At 41.2% G+C, this 22,731-nt stretch overlaps 2 protein-coding genes across 2 annotated transcripts; one reads left to right on the top strand and one right to left on the bottom strand.

Annotated features, from left to right (window-relative positions):
* Nucleotides 1-60: 60 nt before the first annotated feature.
* Nucleotides 61-3,964, bottom strand: atp6v1g1 (ATPase H+ transporting V1 subunit G1). Its single transcript, XM_079524832.1, has 3 exons — nt 3,672-3,964; nt 1,126-1,226; nt 61-796 (listed from the first exon to the last, which is right to left on the bottom strand). The coding sequence occupies exons 1-3, from the start codon at nt 3,751-3,753 to the stop codon at nt 623-625; spliced, it is 357 nt and encodes a 118-aa protein (XP_079380958.1). The 5' UTR covers nt 3,754-3,964; the 3' UTR covers nt 61-622.
* Nucleotides 3,965-5,269: 1,305 nt separating this feature from the next.
* On the top strand, nt 5,270-14,885 carry ncaph2 (non-SMC condensin II complex, subunit H2). Its single transcript, XM_079524820.1, has 20 exons — nt 5,270-5,373; nt 6,779-6,902; nt 7,009-7,110; nt 7,312-7,373; nt 8,051-8,132; nt 8,516-8,578; nt 8,677-8,756; nt 8,958-9,121; nt 9,399-9,565; nt 9,813-9,908; nt 10,377-10,440; nt 11,048-11,146; nt 11,766-11,810; nt 11,907-11,977; nt 12,404-12,518; nt 12,749-12,817; nt 13,129-13,178; nt 13,298-13,399; nt 14,159-14,308; nt 14,420-14,885. Exons 2-20 carry the CDS (start codon nt 6,795-6,797, stop codon nt 14,546-14,548), a joined length of 1,818 nt encoding a protein of 605 aa, XP_079380946.1. The 5' UTR covers nt 5,270-5,373; nt 6,779-6,794; the 3' UTR covers nt 14,549-14,885.
* The last annotated feature ends 7,846 nt before the right edge of the window (nt 14,886-22,731 follow it).

Here is a 22,731-nt window from a genome sequence, read left to right on the forward strand (position 1 = left end):
ACTGGCATGCGTCAAATGTCCATACAGGACACCTGACAAATACTAGAAATAAGAACAACATTTCACTTAATCATTTAACATTTAATATGATTTTCCCACTGAATATTTCAGAGCGCACAATACCATAGCAATTAGCAACATATCATACAGGGTCCGACATTAAGTTTTGACCTACTTACCCTGCAGGGCAAGTACTTCTTCTTGCCCCATCCAAATCTCTACTTGCCCTGCCTAGGGGGTATCATTGCCAGTGGTGCAGTGCACATTTCTGATAATATACAATTCCATTGCCTGTTGCCGACAAAAGCAATATGGCAGAAACTGAACCATGATCAATTAAGATGCCCCAGGCAAGCGGGTATAGTCCTTATTGTCGGACCTCGTCATAACAAATATAATCCAATACAGTAAGACTCAAATAACAATTTCACAAAGTAGCCATGGCGCTGGCAAGGGAATGAAAACAAGCATTATCAGTCGTACCATAAATAATCAAAAGCACCTTCCAAATACAAACACACACAAGCGACAGATGGGTGTCATTTTCTCAAGAGCTACAGAACATCGGGTAGGAACCGAACCCTAGGATGGGCTGATTGGGCCGGCAGAATTTATGTCCCTTTTAACCAGCGACCCTGTAGTTCACGTGGATCTCAGGACGGATGTCGCAGACGGCCGCCAGCAGAGACGCCAGCACAGGTTCGCGGTTCTGCCCGAAGCCGCTCTGGATCTGGGCCATTCTGACTACAGTCTCACGATCCACCTCCACCGCACTGTTACCATGGGAGCCCAGGGCCTGAATGAAGAGACGGTTACATTATTTCATTTGTTTTTATTCATTTATTTTATTAAGAAGAATCAAATACTACGTTGGAATTTAACATTTTCGTTAAAAAAAAAAACCCAAAAAGTTTAAAGTTCACATGTCCCTGACGAGAACACGAATTGACATCTTTGATAATCAAAGACGTCATATAAGAGTGTTTTACTTAACAATCATTCATCATCAATCATTTGCCGGGATGAAGGCATTAAATATTATACTCTAACATCTTTGTTGATTTCCCTCAATGTAGGCATTGAGAAAAATACTGCTTTGCTTGCTTGCTTGCTAGTAGTACTTACAGCAGCTTCTTTGCTTTTAAACTCCTTTTCTCTCTGGAGTCGATATTGTTCGATTTCAGCCTGAGCTTCCTCTTTGGCCTGTTTCAGACGACGGTTTTTACCTAAAACACAAAGAAAGGTACAAGTTCATATCCGATTTACATTATACATCTCACTATACAATACCGCTAAGTAGTTACTACTACTAGTAGTATTACAACTTTGTTTATGTGCAATAAATTAAGCTGTGACTGGCTCGACATTTACCAAAAAAAAGTGGACGTGCGCACTACTAAAGCAGTAAAAGAACAGACCTCAGCTGACTGCACAAAAATACAGTAGATTTGCCCCAACAATAACAATGTATTAAATTGTTTTTGTGTATGTTCTATACACATTAGATCAGTTTGGAATATAATTCTACTTTCCCCAGTGGACGCATTCTGAGCCCCCCACCACATGTATAAAATGCACTTTTTGGTCAGAAAGGAAAATATTTCACCGGAAGGAAAAGTCTGGTGAATGCGGTTTTTGAAAGCGCAGTGGAGTAACTAAAAACATATTTTTTTCTTCCGGTGAAATATTTTCTTTTCTGGCCAAAAAGTGCATTTTATGTTTATGTTCATGTTGTGAGGGGCTCAGACTACCTCAGAGTGTGTTCACTAGGGAAAGTAGACTTTCTTTGCCACAAAAACGTCATCTAGAGTAGCGAAATCATCTTTAGATTTTTTGCAGACATCGACAGGCTGTGCAGTCTTCATGAGATGGCAGGAAATGGACAGTAACAGCCTTAAGGAGAAGTCCTTAAGGCTATGGACCAGAGCTACTTCCCACCTATACTGCTCAGTGACACTGCATAAAATAAAGTAAGCTGTTTATGGAAAAACAACAACACTATTTGAAATGATGATAGACAGTCAACCATATCAATGTTATCCTGTCTATTAGATGCTTCTATCAAAGTAACGGACGAGGGGCAGTAAAAACTTTTGTCAAATTGTCTCTTTATTTTTTAAGGCGTACCTTGTTCTCTCAAGGTGAAGTGTACTAGTCATTTCGTTTGGAATATTAGAAAAAATAATCATTTTCACAACACAAATCTTCTATGGGGGTTCCTGGCAAATTAATTCCGTTTTAGCATACATGCCAATTGTGAGCATAAAAGCGGCTTCCATAAATATATGGTAATGTGTTTTCAATTTATTTCATCAGTATATTTTCGTCATTATGAGGGTAAAATAATTTGACAGTTATTTGTGAATTGTTCCTGGGCCTGTGGTTAAAATGGCAATTACCTTGGAGAGAGGGAGACATTTTTAAAATAATAATCACTTAAAGCTTGATTCTATGAATGAAACATTTCAAAGAATCTGCATGCAATCTGCAGCAATTGCAGCAATCTGCAATTGCTGCACCTCTGCAGTAGAGGTGGTCTACTCGTCAGCTAAGATTCAGAGCCACCTACTGACTGACTTGACAAGTAGTTTGCACAATATACTGTATATATAATATACCCTGCCTGGACAAGTGGGGGATTCCATCATGAAAGAGTAGTAGAATTTTGGCATCTCATGTGGCAGACCCGGGTTCAAATCATGGGTAGGACATAGAAGTTACGTACTGCAGCTTTAATGTCACAACTGCTTACAACTTAACACGAGACTGGAAAATTCCATTTGACTTTGTCAGCTGACTGTGACACACACACACACACACACACACACAGGTTCACTGTAACGGAATACAATTTGACATATAATCATTGTACCATACTATACCGTAGTAGTATACTATACACTGATACTACAACCCTGACTGTGTATACATTGTAATGACAGGTGTTGAAAATCAGCACTTGTGATTGTGATATCCATGTCAAATAAAATAAAAAACTAATACTATAATCCATAAAACAAATGGTACTCCATACTATAATCTGATACTATGCTCTACTACAATCCCCAATGTACTATAAAGTGTTATGACAGGTCATACTATAATCTATCTTGACATGTGGTATATATACACACAAGAGTGTACTTTGATACTAGGCCTACTAAAATATATATACATGTATAGTGTATTACATGTAGTATAGTAGTCACTGTAACATTTGCAGTACTAGTTCGAGTACTAGGAGTATTAGTAGTAACTGAAAATAGCAGTAGTACTAGCTCTAGTCTATAGCCTTAAAGACTATAGTACCAACGGCAATATTATCTAAACCGCAGCATTAACAGTAGCTGCAGACATACGTTACCAAAGTGAGTTCAGGGACCCTCAGGGCCAAATGTACCCTTACATGTCTGTAACTCCACACACAATCGGAGTTGTGGAGGTTCTTGAAATATATAAAAAATGTTTGACAGCTACCGACTTAGCTATAGGCTAAGCACGACTTTGCTCAATCAATTCGTTAAGGCTCGACAGTGAGTGACACGGACAGCCAAACACACCCATCGTTGCGGCAGTTTAATACGATTTTACATCATTCATTACTTTACCTATAAAGTAAAAAAAAGTAAGACATTGGATAGGTAACGTAAACGTTCTGCTCGGTTACTTACGCTTGCGGGCCTCGGCCACCTTCTCTGCGGCTCGTTTCTCGGCCTGCAGCAGCTGTTGGATGCCCTGGGACTGACTCGCCATGTTTTCGTATTCTTCTCGTCTCAAAAAAGGCCCAAAACAACAACGAGTTGTACAACAACAGTACAATGAAACAATAAATGAACGAGTTTTTAGATGTAAAAAACAGAGGATGAGAGATGGGCTCGTGAAGGTCGGGAGGAGGAAACAGGAATGATGATGCTAAGGCAAGTCAGCTGACGCCGTGGTGCTTAATCATGTCACGTGACACGTCAACGCGCAGGGTGATACATATTATATTATTATGATGAATTGATGATTACTGTTGTTGTTGCTGATGTTATTTTGTTGTTGTTGTTAGTATAGTAGTAGTATTGCAATAATTTTATGAATACATTATCAACAAATAAGTCAGCTGACCTCGTATGGAGAATAAAAAGTCACGTGAAGTACGTGGGTCTTGTAGCCTATTTACATATCCGTTAAAACTAAAACTAAAAATGTTAAAGACAGTCAGCTGACTCTGGGCCCTGGGTACTCTCATGTAGCCTGGTTAATAAACCAGACCGAATCAGCCGTTGGCAAAAAAAAGTTGCCTACCAGCGGATAGTGTTGTGTGATATTAGTCTGGCTTACTCTCATGTAACAAACTGTGGGTGTTCGTTTTGTGAGACGGGCCGGCGGGGCGGGCGGCCTCGAGCAAAGCAGCGCTTGTAAGGCGGGTCTATGGGTGGGATATTAACCTCGCTTCAGTGGGATATGGATTCATATTTTTTGCCCCGAAAAATGAAAGCCGGGGTATCACGCTGTACTGCCACCTCCTGGCTGATAGGTGGCAGCAATGCGTTCTGAAACAGGAAGAGTGTATGAGCGGCGCGCGCGCTTCTGGCAGTGTTGCCATGTCCGCTTATTATAAGTGACTTTGGGCTTGTTTCTCTGTAAAGTTGCTTGTAAATATTTGTAGTTGCGGGTTGCGGTTTTTTGGTCTTGTTTCCTAATGTTGTTACATTTTCAATTCATGGACCCCCAAATTAATATATATAATTGTCTGAAGTGCGGACCCCCATCTGAAAACATGTTATGCCAGGAACCCCCAATCCCCCATACAAGATTTGTGTCTTAATCAGGGGTCTGCGACCTTCTTTAAATGAAGTGCCATGTTTTTATTTTCTAGATCGTCAGTGTGCCATATCAACATTAATTAATTGTAATGACACCACGTGAAAAACATATTTTGATTGTCCACAAATATAAAGTTTCTTCTTCTTTTTAAATATTTTCTTTCACATTGTTATAATGATCATTAGACTCAGAGCAATAACAGAGTTCAGTTTTAATGAATGTAGAATGCAGGATGTAATTTACACACAAATGTGAGGGACTTCATTTATTTGACTGCATAGTTTAAAATAGTTTATTTTAAACCAAAAATACTCTCTCACACACTTGCCAGTGTGTCAGTGATCACCCTCCTTTGTGCCAATGTTGGCACTGGTGCCTAAGGTAAAAGGTTGCCTACCCGGGCCCTGGTCTAAATTATTAATATTCCACATTTTTCAAGACCTGGTTGCTTGTTTCTCTCACACAATCTGGCAAACCTGGCTTCTGGCCGTTGCGTTAGGCGGTTTATTCAACAGAACTGCAGCCCGAGTCCCGACGACAACAACACACTGAACTAAACAGGTAATGTTGTTGTTGAATAAACGTTAAATTAGCAGGGAAGGGATGGGAACTGCGTGGGACACTCGTATCGTACATTTCTTGATCATGTCCTCTGTACCGGTATAAGTAAATACATAGCCGGGGACTGTCCGTAATGTTCCATCAATCAACAAATAACATTAGCCACGTCTTTCGTAGCTAGCAGTCTACTAACCTCGCCTCACCAGGCTTTCATATTTTTTTATTTAAGTAAAAGTAGAAATACCACAATTGAAAGCACTCTGATGGTTGCAAGTTACAAGGCTTGTGTTCAAAAATGTACTTGAGTAAAAGTACAAAAGTATTGGCATCAAAATATACAAATACAATACTAAAGTACTAAATAGCATATGTATAAAAGGTCTAAAACATGCAATGTTGTATGTTTTATAATACTCATTTATAATTTATATCTGCAAAGTAACTATAGTAGTGTAGTGGTTCTCAAACCTTTTAATGGACCCTTACATGTGCATTTGGTTCCATTTGTACACCAAGTTGCCTAATTCTAATTCTAATCAACACTGTTGCGCAGATCTGGTTTGCGTACTTGTTTATTATGTTTTATTTCTTCATTTTCTTAGTCACTTGTAATAATAACCTCCAGGGTTTTCATTCTGTACATAGTATAGCACAATATTTCTACAGCAGTAGCCTCCTTAATTGACTTGTTCCTACCAAAGCGATCTGTAAGAATAATGAAGTCAAGAAAAGTTTAGCTTTTTGCGAATTTAACCCACTGACAGTGAGATGGGTTACCAAGAATGATAACTAATTATGTGAGCATTATGAATTATGACATTCTGTAGGCCTACACAATAGAGAATTTGATTGCCCGTTAGAGTTTGTTCCCCAGCTTTTTCCCAGTGCCACCTGCCACGGAGAAAATAATTTGGAACACTCAAGGAACCCTGGGGGTCCCTGGACCACACTTTGATAACTAGTAGGGATTCCAACTAAATATTACTGTCAAGTATTACAGAGATTGTCATACAATAGTCTTTATTTATTGTCCATCAGACAGTTCAGATCTTTGGACTGTGTCACGTCGAACAGAGATTGTCCAGAAGACGCCGATTCCACCATGGTTAGTAGGCCAATCAGAGGCAGGCGCAGGCAGGTCTTTGCACAACAGTGTTGTACATTCGAATGACACGCCTCAGAGTTACACACCTGTACGTGGCCATTTGGAACCCACTCAAGGACACTTTGATTCCCACTGGTGTAGCAGAGTGTTTCCAGTGAGCCAACATGCACAATAGCAGCACCCTGGCTCTGTTTGACCAGAATAATATCATTGGTAACACCTGTGAAGTAGGAAGAGTTATTTCCAAAATGGTGCAATTTGCATAGAGCCTAACACAGTTACTGTTTTCCCTTTGTACAGCGACCACAAGGGAGCCATGGAGGCCACAGAGAGCCGGTATGCTCACTTATTAAAACCGATCCGTGAGCTCACCCAAAACTGGGAAATTGACGTTGCGTCTGAACTCAATGATTATTTGGAGGAGGTATGAATGCTAAATTCACAAATTCTGAAGTTGTATGTTTCACACATTTATAAGTGCAAGCATGAATGGTGTCATGGATTGATGATCCCTACTTCTGCCCTGGTAGCTGGAGGAAATGAGCATCACTATTGATGGTGGCCAAATCACGCTGAATTTTGCGGAAGCAGCGTTGCTCATTCAAGGATCGGCTTGCATATACAGCAAGAAGGTTTGTATGTATGGCTGCAACGGGAAACATACTAAACACCATTTCCATGATAACTTCCAACTAACTTCCATGAGAATGTCCCCATCTTACTCTTAACCAATAAAGACCTGAGGCCGATTCTACAAAATGTCTTTCTAAATCAGCACACACACACACACATTCCCGGTTTTAATGGGCTAATGATTTCTATTTGTATTTCAGGTGGAGCTTCTTCACAGTCTGGTATACCAGACTCTGGAATACATCAATGACAGAAACAAGAAGTGAGCAACTCTCTTATTGAAGTTCACATTAGCAGTGTTATTGTATGTTGAAAGCAGAAGTTGCATTTTTGTTTGCCTTGTGTAAACTAACAAACTTGACCTTTTGGAGCACTATTGCACATACAAATAAAAAATAAAAACACAGAATGAGGTCAGATAGATACTATGGTGTTTACATAACGAAATAATTTGAATCATTGAGGTAGGTGACCTACTTTACAACCTTCTCCGGCTAAATCAGGCTAAAACATTAACTTGCTATATTAGTCATGCTATTGCCTTAGGTTGAAGGTACTTTACTGTTGCTTATTTTGTACATATGCATATTATAACAGTAAAAATACTAAGTTAAGATTTAACGGTTATTGTACAATGTACCTGTTGCTATATTTCTTTCATGTCGCAACGTGAACATTTGACATATTTCTGAGTCACATGATTCCGGTTAAACTGGATCAATAATCTTATGAATTTAAGTGAATCTCACTGGTTCAGGTCACAGAAAGGTTCCATGGCAAAACCTTGCTCTCATGTACCCATACAAAAGATGTAACCATAAAGAAACCTTGAACCTCTAAACAGAAATAAATGCCAACCAAGCGATCTTTTATCTCGCACCACCAAGCCACTTCAGTCTTCATGTGAGCAATCTCTTCTGTGTTGTGTGCTCCTGACAGGCGCACCAAGCAGGCGGCGACATCTGCAGAGGATGGAGAGGACCAGGCAGAATCCAATCAAGACAAGGAGGAGGACTCTGCAGTAAGGAGAGAAGCAATCAAGCAACATCACCTATATCAGTGGTTCTCAAACATTTTCATGTTTGGAGGACCCCCAAATTTATCTCTATTTTCCCCACATACATACTCCTTTTTGAACGGATTTGTGCCAAGGACCCTCCTAAGAGATTTGTTAACATTTTCCAAAATGGCTAATTTACCAGCTCGTAGCGCATTGTGAGAATATGGGTTTTAAGCTTTTAAACTGTTCCTCATTTTGCTCGAGAGGGGACCCTTTGGAACCCTCTCAAGGAACCCCAGGGGTCCCTGGACCACACTTTGAGAACTAGGGACCCAAGTAACTAAATATTACTGTCATGTGTTACAGAGATTGTCATACAATAGTTTTTGTTTATTGTCCTTCAGTTCAAATCATTGGACTGTGTCACGTCGAACAAAGATTGCCCAGAAGACGCCGATTCCAACACGGTTAGTACCCTTACCCCTTAAAAAACGCACAGGTTTGAGCAGGAAATCTTGACCATGTGCTCTCCCAACTGAATAATGGTGTGTATCTTCTATTGCAGAATGTGTATGTGCCACCTCTCCCTCCTGAGGCTCTCATTCCTTTTGAGCCCCGTGAGAAGCAGAAAGCACCCCTCATCAGGTGAGTGCCGACAACATTTCAGATGACCAAAATATTGCGAAATTAGCACTAGGTTTCAATTTCAATACTGTTTTCAATATGTAGCCTATAGCACCACAATTCACTTTGGTACAATCTGATTGCAAATATATAAATGATATCCATTTATTGACAATTTATGAACCTCACAGACTGTAATGTATTTTTGTTTGCTTGCCTTAGCCTGAAAGGTGAGGATTTAGGCAGCTGGAGGGACTTTCGGATAAACAACTACATCCCAGATGCTGAAAATTTCATCGACATCCGCTTCAAACTAGACACGGTGTGGTCCAAAGCAATTGGGGAGAATTGGCGCAATGACCAATGGTCCCTTTCTCAGCACCAAGGTGAGTCAGAAAAGGAATCACAATGCCATAGAAAAGTGGGAAAAGAATGTTTAGGCCAGCATTGATAAATGTAATTTGTAGTCCTAGGGGAACAATACACATATTGCCTTTGGTATAACAGTTTCTATCTAGAGGCCACAAATCTAAATTATCTTTTGCATAAGTGTAGTGCACTGAAAGTTTACTTTACTTGCAAGCAGATCGTCTGTGTTGGTAGCCACTGATGGGACTATACTATAGTCCTCTGGCTCTGTTAAATGGTGTACCTGTGTTTTAGGGCCAGGTGGGCCAGTTGAAGCACCATGGAATGTTGTCATGGGTGCTGCCAACGATGACGCGGGCGCCGGCGACAATGGAGGCGGGAGCTTCCTTCATCTGGAGGACAATGGCATGGAGATGGATGTAGAAGGAGAAGTCTCACGGGAGCACATTGAACGAAACCAGGTACCACATCACACTCCGTACACAAAGGTTGGATATAGAATATAATACAAGCGTATGGACCTAAACCTTTTTTTTCTCACTTCAACCCGGTGTCCTAATTTCGAGGGGGAAAACAATACCAGAATAGATCTGCAAGCTCAAAGTGCATCACAATGTGAGACATTGTGAGCTTGTAGATCTGCTATTTTCACTATTGATCATACACCCTAGCATATAGGCCTGACTTTTGTTCTGTGTAAAATCCCAGGCGGCTGGTGAAGGCAGAGTGCTTCGAGAGAGACACGTCCAGCCCTCAGAGGAAGAGCAGAAACGGAAGGAGGAGGAGGTGGCGGCAAGGAAGCATGTATGTACAATGCCTTACTGGTTCCATTTACAGTCTTAATGATGCTCGTAGCAGAGTAGCCCCAGAAGCCAAAGGGTATGTTCACACCATCTGCCTTAACAAAAAACAGAAATGAGAAGGCACTCCCATTCAAACCTATGAGAAATGACCAAAAGCCATAGCAGCTCAGTGTGCTATTTTGGCTAAGCAGAAGGCTTTCAATAGTTGAGGGGGCCAGGCGAATATCGCAACCTCATGCAGGAGCTTCATCTCGGGGTGGAGCAGCATATAACGTCTTTCATTTTCAACAGAAAGTGTTCTAGTAAGCAGTACTTTTCATATATTGTATCTCAATTGGCCAGGGGGATTCCTCTTTGGCTGAGCAGTAAATTCTTGATTTCCAATGGGAGAGACACGGGTTCAATACCAGTCTGCAACATACCCTCTCTGAGTCAAACTGTCCAGTTTACTGGCTTGCTTTGTTTATAGGCAGACATTTGGAAGTTGCTTGACCCCTATGAAGAAATCGGGGAGAATAAGCCTCTAAAACCAGGTAAGAATTGGCATTCAAGTACGTCAAATGTCACAAGAAATCATTTTTGAATGTTTGCACCAACCTGAAGGAAATACTTGAGGATTTTTATAGCAGCTACATTGGGAAATGACCACGGTGGCAATAAAACAACTTATCATAGTTTGCACTAGAACACTCAATACTTTCTTTAAAAGGATCCCTGGCTAATAAGCCTTGTTATATGCCTTAATACATTATAATATATATAGTTTATAATGTAACTAAAATGATTCAATAGGGACCGCTCCTGTCGCAAGTTGATGATGTAATTTGTCCAGGTGTGGTACAGCCCTATGGAATGCATGCGCTAGTAACAATAACGTAATACTTAATAAGGTTAACGAAGCAATGTGGAAATACGTTTTTATTAGAACATGCATTCCATGATGCATTCCATAGGGCTGAACCACACATTGACAAATGACATCAACTTGCCACAGGAGTTGTCCCTTATTGAGTGAAAGATGAACTCTTTCTATGATTTTTGATTTTTATTTTAGTTAGGCAATTATAATGTATCAAGGCTTATTAGCCAGGGATCCTCTTAAAAAGTGTCTTTATTTTATTATGATTTCTTTTTTCAAAGGGAAATGTTACTCTGTCCCTGCGGGTCTTGATGGGGGCAAGAGAAAAAGGAAAGGCGACGCTCAACTTGAAGACTTCCGTATCTTCCTCAGTGGGATGTGTAAGAGACTGTGATCATACCTATCAGTGTTGATTTTGACAGCAAAATTTGGTTTTAGTCATAGACTTTTGAATAGTTTTCATTTAGTTTTAGTCACCTGGAATGTTTTAGTGCTTTTAGTCCACTAAATATCATAAGATTTTAGTTGACTAAATCTGCAGTTGATTTAGTTGACTAAAATGTGTTTTGGCGGGCCTTGATGCCGTAATGGCTGATTTTACACTTGCAGAAAATAGCCGATCTACAAGCTCACAATGCGTCGCAGCACGGCGCGTTGTGAGCTTGTAGAACTGCTATTTTCAGCATGCAACCAAGTGTAAAATGACTTCTGTCTTATCGGATCTCTTGTCCACTAGTCCCTTCCTAACATTTTAGTCTAGTTTTTATTGACGAAATTGTCAATATATTTAGTCTTAGTTTTAGTCATCATAGCTTAGTTTTCATTTAGTTTTGTCAGTGGAAAAAGGCAGTGGACGAACATTTTTCGTCATAGTATTAGTCGAGGAAATCAACACTGATACCTATTCTAATGTGTTTCACTGCACAGGATGCTATTAATGGCCAAAGGCTGTCCTCATTTGAAAAATTAAAAAAATATGTTTTTGTTTTGTTAATGCAGGTGGCCCACCCGAACAGAAGTTACGAAATGGGCCCACGTTCACAGGTAATGCCCCTGCCACAAACGGTCGACACATAAAATACATTTGTCAACACATACATGGATTAAGAGATATTTATTAGACTGGTGGTTGTGTTGCAGATCTCAACTACATTTATGTCGGCAAGATCAAAGAGAAGCTGAACACACGAAAGAGGAACTTGAGAAGAGCGGTAAGGAGTGTACTGTACATTAAATGTATGCGTAGAGCTGCTGTGGTGTTGGTCCTTTTTGTGAGAATGAGAACAGTGTGACACTATAGCTAGGACTGTCACGATCATGACATTTTACTTGACGATTAATTGCAATTAGAATAATTGCGATTTAAAAACATGTGTGTTATTGAACATTGGTACATACTGGTAATATAAGTTGGCCTTTCGGCCATGTGTTAAATTATGGAAATAGCCACTCTCGCAACGCGTTGTGAGACTGTCGCGATCTAGTCGAGTGTGACTTGTAGATCGACTATTTTCACTTAAAATCTATGAAGAATTAATAAATGGAAATTGTTATTCTTATGCAAAAATAACTCTTTTTATTATTTCAAATACTTGCCATTAGGTGATTATGTAATATATAATGGTGTCCTCTTGCAGGGTGTCGTGGTTTCTGACCAAGTGCTCGAAGAGGAATTTGCAAAAACATACCTGCAGCCAGAGGTAGCAGCGCAAGGGGAGAATGAGGAGGCGCTTCATCTCCCAGACCTTCCCGGTAATTTGATCCACCCCCCTTCCGCTTGTTGTTAATGTTGTCGTTGCGGAGCGTCCACCCCCTCCTCCCCTCCCCGGTAGAAAACGGCGACGGCCCTCTGCACTGTTATTAGTTAGCGAAAGGACGTGGCCTTCCTATGCCAGATTTGTGCCCCCCAAAAATGAAATTTAGAGAGTGGTTATGTTGGGAGCTGAATTGAATGACTCATTCTACTATATCCCTCTTTGAAGGTGGTGATGATGATCAGAACTCTGATGGTGAACATGAAGCCCTGCCTGATTTTGATATACCATTACCAGGTAAATGATGGGCTTTAAGTTTGATGCCAGACCCACCAGATGGTGATGTCCATTAGAATGTAAACTATTCCTAATCCTAATCCTCGATCGGCACAAATCAAATGCAATTTGATTATTACAAATTTTGATTATTAAAATGAAGATTGAATTATTGGTTCAGTGATGTTTCGTATCATGTAAACATTGGAAAAATAATACAAACACAATTTAAAAGACAAAGCCTTGCTTCTTTCATTGAACTGTGATTTGCAGTGATTGGCGGTTTTCGATGGGCGGTGATTAACTTTTTAATTTTGTCCCGTTGATTCCAGGAAGCCAGACAGAGGGAGCGAGCTATGAGGACCTTGTGCAGAAACATGTGGTATGCATTCAGTGTCTCTCTGGCACAAAGGCCACTCTTGCCGTTGACTGATCAATTTCCTTCAAAGTCACACAGCATGGAATCTGATGGTAAACCCTGTCTTCTGTAAACCTCTCCAGGAACGGTTCCTTAAAAATACTCAAGGTTATGCACAAGTGACGGAACTGTCGCGCAGAGTCGAAGAATGGGAGGAGAAAATCCGCCCCGTGCTGGAAATGCAGGTACGACGGACACTACCTGAAGTTTCACCAGACATAATCCATAGCATTTTAAAAAGAATAATGTCCGTACACTGGTTCTCAGCGCCACTTGTTTTGTTTTTAATCAAAAGATCTTCATCAGGAATTACAAATGCCATCAATTTCCTAATGGAGATCTTGTGAAACGGTGAACGGCAATAAACAAGTGGAGCTGAGAACCAACACCAAAACACTAATTTGGATGTATGCATTCTCTATTTTGCCATAAAGTAATCTTCATTAGCTATTAGCTGTACAACCATTGGTTGTCAGAATGCGTTGGTTCACTCTCTGGCCCCTTTTCCACCGGTTGGTTCTTTTTGGTTCTTAGTCCATGAGCCAGAGCTCCAAAATTGGAACATGAATTGAGTGGGCAAAACCATTAGATTAGCACCATGACACTTCCCCCAATTGATTACTTACACAAAGACAATGATTTATTGTATTACAAATTTTACATTTTTAAATATGCAAATGAGGCATTATGTAGGAAAATATGAAAAATAGAAAATATGAAAAAGCTACTACTGTGGAAGGGTTATCATGTATTCATTTACATGTATTGATCCTATAAACAATTTAATATAGGTCTAGTTTTTCCCACCAATTTTGGAGCTCTGGCTCATGGACTAAGAACCAAAAAGAACTGAACCGGTTCCCATTGGGAACCAACCGGTGGAAAGGGGGTCTCTGTGTCACATACCACATACTCTCTCTGCCTGTATTTATCTCTCTACCTAGGAGACACGTGCCGTATTTGACATCCACAAGTATGGTGACAAGATTGTGGAAAGTTTAGGCAGCGTGAAGCATAGGAAGTCCTTCGCCTCTATTGTGTGTGGCCTGGACAACTTCGAAGCGTGCAAATACATGCTGGCATCCCTCCAGCTGGTGAGCAGTCACACGTTTTAACTACTTCAAATTAAGCTGAGCTCTTTGATTTGGACTGACTGAAGTGCATCACACCTGGCGTGAATGTTGTCTTTCTGTCGTCGTTACCAGGCCAACGATAACACGGTGGAGATCGACCAGGCTGAGGGCCTGGAGGGAAGCCTGGACACCATGGCACTGACCCTTCTCTGCAAGGACAGGGCTACTGACCGCTTTAAAAACCTCCAAAGCAGCCAATGATTCCCAGGTGCTCCTGGCTGTGTCAGTGTCCAAAGTTTCCTCTACCATGAGTGTGTGAATGTTGTAAAGCGCGTTGGAGAAAACATTTTAAGGTTCCGAGTTTGGAGAAAGACTATTTAAAGTTCTGGACGAGTGTTCTTTTTTTTACAGTCATGCATGCATCTCTAGTCTAGTAAAGTCTAAACACCATACGAAAGATTTGTAATGGAACAGACATCATTGCATTTTTTAGTTGTGGTTGTATATATGTTATACTGTATATGTTATATATCTGTTCCATTTATGTCAATGACTAAACCTCATTAAAGTTGAGGGTCACGGCGAGTGCCCAATCATCTCTGAGAGTTGCCTATATGTATATCTGTATGATGTGCTCTGCACTGCATTGAAACAATTGGTGTTTGTAAATATCCTGCAGGTGGCGGCAAAACCAATAATTTAGAAAAAGCAGCTTAATTCCATCATTCTGGGACTTTTAACTGATTGAGATTAATTACAGAAACAATAGCGCAATTAAAAAATTAACACATTTTAATCGTGCCTAGTTTTTGCACCACAGAACCTTTCTTACTGGACGAATTGCAGGCGTAGCGATCATACTGATGCACACGATGGGAGAAGAAGCCCATCTGACCGCTTTGCTTGGCCCAGTGGATGGGAAAGTTAGATTTACTCATTGATTCACCAAAATCTGTTTTAATTGACCAAAAAACGCTTCTCAGGTCAAATATTTATATGCGATTAATTACAATGCTTCTAATTAATTCGATTTTTTTTAAATCGAGTCCAGCCCTAATAATTACATAAGCCATAAATAATGAATAATAGAATTGGTTATGGATCACCACTATGTTATTGTTTGTCATAGGTGGTCAATTATTTACCACATTTTGATGAGTTAAGTAAAGTTGTTTTTCAGAACCACATGCACATGGCAATCTACCAGACAGATTTTCCATTCAGTTGATCAGTTCAATGGATTTAAATGGTGCATTTATATAGTGGCGCTTTACATAGATGCATTAACTGGCCCCCGTAAAATCTGAATCCCCCCCACCGCCCCCCCCCCCCCCTTTTTCCCTCACTGTATATGTTTCTTTTCCCTTTTTACCTCCATTATGATGAATTCCTGTACTGTTCCTTGCCTATATAGAAGTGTCTATTTGTACGTCTCTAAATGTTTTGATGATTTGAACATGGTGGACCCTGTTGTAAACAAGTGTAATGCTTAATTGGGTCGTCCACTCACAGTTAACAGCCTTTGTGCTTGAAATGTACTGTAATTCTGCAAACTGTTAATAAAATTTTCAATCAATCAATCAAACATTCACCCATTCACACACACATTCATACACCGATTGCGGCGGAAGCCATGCAAGGTACCAACCGGCAACCAGCACATCGGGAGCAATTTGGGGTTCACTGTCTTGCCCAGGGACACTTCGACATGTAGACGGGAGGAGCCGGGATTCGAACCGCCGACCCATGGATCATTGGATGACCTGCTCTACCTCCTGAGCCACAGCCGATTGAAGACTACGACTGTTGCTCCCTGACTTGGAGCACACACTGATCTAACCTTCATTCTGTCATTGGCAAACAACATACTACGGTCTTTTCAGACGGGGAGTGACTGACACGCCTAGTCATTTTCAATGAGGTGTGTGTTTATTTTGGACATGCGGAGAAGTTGAGGGGCGACAACGCACTCAACCATTTTTGTCATCTGCCAGACTGCCACTTGAATTAAGGTGATTTGATTGACTTCAAAAGGAGCCTGTCATCTCAAACCCACAATGCAATAGGCCTGCTTTCTTGAGTGTTGCGCACAAACGTGAGTAGCATTACAAAGTTATTATAAAAAAACAAAGAAAACCCTACCAATTCAAAATGTCCTTCTCTATTTGTTCCCATTCCATGTGCATTAATCTTATACTGTACACAGTGTACAGTATGTCACACCAGCGCCGCTATTCCAAAGCCCCATCAGGTACATTTTTCTTTTACAATTTCCAGCAATGGTATAATATTTTTTGGGTGGGTAGATCTTGTTGAGCCGGTCATTTTGAAAGTAGAAGTAAAAAAAAAAAAAGTGGGCACCCCTGATCTTGAGTGTACAGGGATTGATGAGGCCCCAGGTTGGGCCGGGCCTTAATTTTTGGGCCTGTTGAGAACTCTAGTTTTCACCGGCTGCACTAATAACTTTGGGGCAGTCAAAAGGGAGACATCGAAGAGGAAGGATGGATGGGGAAGGATCAACATATGGAATTTCAGAACAGGTTCTGACATATATCCATATATGGAGATCTAAGGGTTTGAGGTTTGAGGTCAGCTGTAGAGTTGCTGGCCAATATTGATGACATCAGGGATCTCCATATATGGGCAAAATTGCGACAGCAGGTCGCATTTACAGGGATCTCCATCCCTGATGATGTCATGAGACCTGGGCACCATATATGGGGGTTTTCCCATGCATGGGGATTTTGAGTGATACACTGATTGACGGACAAAAACGTACGATTTCATACTTCATAGCCTGCGCTAACGTGTTGGGTTTCTGGTCTAGAGGTGGCGGCTGAGATTTGCGCACGCCCTGATTGGATCTTTCCGATCTGTCCGTCAGCCCCGGCCCCTCCTCTCCCCCCTAGTGCAGCGCTATGTCACATCATTTGGAGCGACGCCCACCCGGAAGGGTTGACTCCCATCATCATAATATTCCGACCGCGGTCGAGATCATGGATTTCACAATGCCATGCCAGACTTCCCGGTCCTTCATTGCCATCCCCGGTTCCTGCTTACTGATGCATGTGTCCCTAGCGATGACACTTCTAGACCAGAGCGGCCAATGCGTTCAATGCGTTCAATTTTTGCGCCGACGAAAATGAAAGCCTGGGTATCGAGGCTACATACTTCATAGTAAATGCAACCTGCAGTCGCAACAAAATGCACCAAAAGCATGAGCATCCTGCTTGCTCGATGCAGGAATGAGTAAAATCACAGTATTTAACTGTCTGATTCACCAGTAGTGTAGAGCCTCGCCAATAGGTCCTACAGCAAGGGGCAATAGTATTGGCTTAAGTTTGACGCGTGCCGTGCACATAAAGATTCAATGTCCAGAGAGTTGTATCATTTTTCGATATGTCAATCCATTTATTCACATGAAGCCATAGATAAACTCACTTGATATAAACAGGACATGAACGCCGCCAGCAACAAACAGCACAGTGTCACGGTCGAAAACTGTTTGGCTTCACCTATTGCACACCTGAGTGCCATCACCCAACTGACAGGTAATAATGGGTTACCAAGGTAACCACCCACCCTCTGACTGACAGATGAGTGACATGACATCATTAATTAGCAATTTCATTAATTTAAATAAACAAAACAAAATGAAATAGGAAGGCAATTTGGCTCCAACAAGTAGTATACATCCATACAATAACTACAGGCTACAAGGCTACAGTATCCATGCACAAGAATGTCATGGGTATCATATTGTCATTAATATTACATTACAACTATCATTACACCCAGATAAAACTGAATCCATTCTTTTTTTGCGTCCAGAATCAACAGGCTAACCTATCAGAGATAACCTTTCTGGTGATAAAATAGAAAACAAAAGTCAACCAAAGACTGTAATTTTGACTATGCATGCACCGCCTGGTACGTACTCTAGCACCTCAAAGGCACTTAATCAATACTATACAGACTCAGTACAGACCTCTCAAAACAAACTAGTCAGACTACTACTACTAGAACTCACACGTAGGTCTCACCCCTCTATATATTTAGAGGACAGAGTACAGCAACTTGCAATGGGCCTTGATACTCAAGGGACCAGTGCCCATGTACCTGTCTAACTACTTCAAAAGACTGAGTAACATTCTCATTCATGATCTCATCACCCTATTCCCCCCAAACATGATTTACAGGACTTTTACATGGCTGAGATTTCAGTTGGCTAGAAAAATCTTGTAAAATGTGTTGTGGTTGTTTGAAAGTGTCTTTATCAAGTTTTCTTTCTTTACTATCACATCGTGGTTGTTGATTAGACAAAATTAAAATGCATACGTAAAATACTAATAAATTACATCACTTGTTTCATGTTTGTACACATTCTTTTTATTGACTGAAGAAGTCTTGACTGTCCTGTTGACAGGGTAACAGTCCCCATCAGATAAGAGGTCTTTAGTATCTAGGTCAGAAAGACCTGGCACATAGTAGGGCAATGCCATTTGCCATAGGCCCTACCGTCGTGAGGCCCGATAAGCAACTTTTAATGACTGCATGACTCATTTAATTTGCACTGGTACAAGGGGTCATTTACATATTATGTAAGCGAGTATGTGTTTTGGGTTATTCCAATTGGCTAATTAAAAAAGTTCCCTTTTCCAATCACAATGTATGCCTTTGGCTCATAAACCTAAACTGTACCGCATTGTAGCACTTTGAGACAACTTCAACTTCATCACGATGATGATTTATCGTTTTATTTGACCGTGACAGCATTCCTCAGGGTTTGAGGATAATAAAAGGTATGCCCACCCCACCACCCCCTGTCATGCTGAGGTCAGGTCTTTGGTCAATATTCAACGCAACACACACTTTGAGCCCTCCTCCATGGGCAGGGAAAGTGGGCTCTTAATAGTAACGTCTTAAAGTCTGCACACTGGTTAATTCTCATCTCCACTTTTTTAGTTTTTCCGCTTTCAACGCTTCGATCAGGAATTTAAGATATTTTGGCTCTTTTCTCAGCAGTGAAGTGAGTGGAGAATAATCATGTCTAGGTTGTGGAGTGTTGTGCTGCTGTGGAGCTTTGTCTCTCTTACTTGACTTAATCCTCTTTACCCCGTCGAGGGGCATAGGGTGTCCACCAGAGCTCTCCATCTCACTCTCTTCTGGGCCTGCGCTTTTGCTTCCTGCCAGCTCATTCCAATGTCCTTTAGGTCCTGGAGAGTGGAACGTCTCCAGGTGTGTCTTGGCCTACCCTGTTTCCTCTTCCCCTGTGGGTTGTAGTCCAGGGCCTGTCTTATGGTGTTATCTGTGTCCTTTCTAAGGGTGTGGCCTATCCAGTTCCACTTTCTCCTTTTGATGGTACTAGCTATACTGTCCTGTTTTGTGATCCTCCATAACTCCTCATTTGTGGTTTTGATGGGCCACCATAGCTTGAGGATGTACCGCAGGCATTTGTTTACAAACACCTGGAGCTTGTTTATTAGGCCCTCGGTGGTCTTCCATGTTTCAGAGCCATAGAGCTTGACGGTCTTCACATTGGAGCTTTGTCTCTCAGCGAGGCCCAATTGGAGCTTTGGTTGATGCCGATGATGCTGCTGCCATGCAGGTAACAATACTGCTTCTCTTTCTGCTATTTTGTAGTGTAATTTACTAGATTGGTGCCTGTTGGCGATGCATGCCCCACCAATACCCGTTGTACCCTATTAGAGACCTGTTGTGTCTGTCTGTCTGTCTGTCTGTCTGACTCCGTCCCATAATCATGGAGATCTCTGATCTGTCTCCTGGCACTGCTGTATTGGCCATATCAGTATACCCATCTGTCCTTATATGGAGATTCCTGATATACTGTATGAGCATATATGGAATATCGGTCAAATCGTTAGGTGGTTCATCTGGACAACCGGATCTCCGTCCCCGTCCTCTGCCCCTGTGGGCATATTAGTCGTGGTATGAACCAGAGTGTAGATAGTCTCGCTTTACTTAGCCAGACAACTATTCCACAATCTCCGAATGTATGACGGAAGCATTTGGAAATTGTGAGAGGCAACGGTCTAGCAACCTAAGAGTGTATGAACCACCTGCAAAGGTGGTCTGTTACCAAGTGGGATTGTGTATCAGCTGTTTGTCAGTGGAAAAACAGGCCTGGATAACATAAATGAAAAAACTGGACAACTAAAAGGCAACTCAAACAAACAACTTAAACAGAGAGACACAGGTGTCAACCTCTCCCCATGGCAGCCTACACTCAACTGAACCATTTCCCCTTTATATAGATTACCGACTCCACCCCTGGCTAAGTAATCAGCAAATCACAATATACTAGCAATCCACCCAAGATGCTCCCCATAATGTAATCAATCAGCTCTTCAACAGATGAGAAATGGTTCAAACAATGCAAAGACGCGTTGTGAGTTGATTTGGAGCAGCTACATGTATCATTGCGCCTTTGCAACGTCATGTCACTGGCTTCTATTGACAATGAATGGTAGACTGCATCGTTTAATGAACACAACATAAGCCTGGGACCGAGGCTAGCTCTGGCCTATAGGCTATGGTCGAATATGACATCAAGGCATTTAATAGCAACTTAATAAGTTGCTAACCCCGCCCCGTCCCACTTGCCCCACAAAAGTGATATTTCTGTCCCTCAAATGAACAGTTTGGATCTGGTCAGTGGTCCCCCTACTGCCTACTGGGACCCCATATAAAATATAAAATCACTGTTAATTTAACTCTGAGAGTGTACAAATGGAATCAAATGGACTCTGAGTTACAGACCCATATAAAGGTCCATTTGGTTCCTAACTGTCTATATCCCTAATTGGGGTCATCCCTATGTTCCCCAGGTTCTATGTTCCCCACTCCTCTCGCTCCCCAAAAAATTCTATGTTCCCCGCTCAACCATAGGAGGTGGCTGTGGACAGTTTAGATGTCCGCCTACCAGGAGGTTCTCACCTCTAATTTAGTGTAATAGACAGTACTGTATTGTGGAACAAGAAGGCTATTGTTCATTATGGTTTGTTTTTGGAGAACAACCTGTCCCTGCATATCAAAGCGGAAAGGACATTTTTAGACTGGGATTGTTATTGTTGTTAAAGGGTCATTTTTAAGGGGGGGAGTTTGAACTTTGGGTGTGGGGTTGCACTGGGAACTACCGTAGAAGGTAGTTTTTGAGTTTTCAAATTTCTGGAAAAAAAGTTTAGGAAATGTGCCTTTTTTGCATTAACCCCGCCTAATTCCACTGGCTGTGGACAGTTTAGATGTGAATTAATGATAAAATTAGTATAAATAATTATGGTATTTGTAAAGACATGATCATAATGAACATAAAAAACATTAGTTTTTTTAATTTTACTAAAAGTACATACAAGTTACATCCCTTGGACTTCAAAACTCCCGCAATTTGATATTGACCCTAGAATACAAATCAAGTGTTGTAGTGTTTGTTGCATTGTTCTCACCTAATTTAGCTTTTCGACATGTCGGGGTGAGTTGTCTGTACTTTCCGCTGGGGCGAGTTGGGCGAGAAAGTACGGACAGCTCACCCCGGAAAGTGAAGACATCTCACCCCGGTTAGATGTCTTCACTTTCCGGGGTGAGCTGTCCGTACTTTCTGACATTGCGGGGTGAGTGGTCTGTACTTTCCGTGGCACCCATTACAGTAGGCATAATTCAATTTCGGATCTAACTATCGGTTCCTACAGACGTGCGCAGTCACGGCTAATTATTTATTTATTTAACAGTAAAATCCGGTGAAACACTTGTAAGGAGTAGAGCGTCTCTCTCTCTCTCTCTCTCTCTCTCTCTATGCAGCATTGAGGGGGGGGGGGGGGTCGTTTGTGGATAATGTTTGCGCTTCAAAGGCAGGCTGTACAAAGTTGCTAATTAGACGCACAACGGACGCATGATCAATCAATCACAGTTCTAATAGGCCTATACTGACTGAATTACATCTGAATAGCAAAGCAATATCGATGATGATCTGGCTACTGCTAGTTACATTAGCATGTGAGAAAAGTGACAGCCATCTGGAGTAACCAAATTGAGGGTTCAGTTCACATTTCTTCAGAAGTTTGCACACACACACACACACACACACACACACACACACACACACACACACACACACACACACACACACACACACACACACAAGCCTTGAATTCATGGTGATCTTTTGTTTAAAGACATTTTCAACAATTTAAGATCTCCATTTTGGCAGGAATATGCTTGGAAGATGGAAACAATGTTGCACATTCATCTAATCATATGGGTAGGCTACTGGGTAGCCTACATACAAACAATAATGTTTGTATTTGTAAGGTTTATTATGCATTTGACCTTGACATACTTAAAGGCGAATTCGACATTTTACTGTGTCATAAATATATTTACATCTGTAGCCTGTATTGTATTGTGATTGTGCTATCATGCCTTGACTT

Source organism: Electrona antarctica, assembly GCF_951216825.1.
Source record: "Electrona antarctica genome assembly, chromosome: 16".
NCBI classification, from domain to species: Eukaryota; Metazoa; Chordata; class Actinopteri; order Myctophiformes; family Myctophidae; genus Electrona; species Electrona antarctica.

Bases quoted from the DNA above. Each gene is read 5' to 3' on its own strand.
- atp6v1g1 (XM_079524832.1), bottom strand. From the start codon at position 3,753: ATGGCGAGTCAGTCCCAGGGCATCCAACAGCTGCTGCAGGCCGAGAAA. The intron at 1,227-3,671 runs GTAAGTAACCGA...TTTGTGTTTTAG, and splicing joins GGTGGCCGAGGCCCGCAAGC to GTAAAAACCGTCGTCTGAAA. The intron at 797-1,125 runs GTAAGTACTACT...CTCTTCATTCAG, and splicing joins TTAAAAGCAAAGAAGCTGCT to GCCCTGGGCTCCCATGGTAA.
- ncaph2 (XM_079524820.1), top strand. From the start codon at position 6,795: ATGGAGGCCACAGAGAGCCGGTATGCTCACTTATTAAAACCGATCCGT. The intron at 13,179-13,297 runs GTATGCATTCAG...AAACCTCTCCAG, and splicing joins ACCTTGTGCAGAAACATGTG to GAACGGTTCCTTAAAAATAC. The intron at 14,309-14,419 runs GTGAGCAGTCAC...CGTCGTTACCAG, and splicing joins TGCTGGCATCCCTCCAGCTG to GCCAACGATAACACGGTGGA.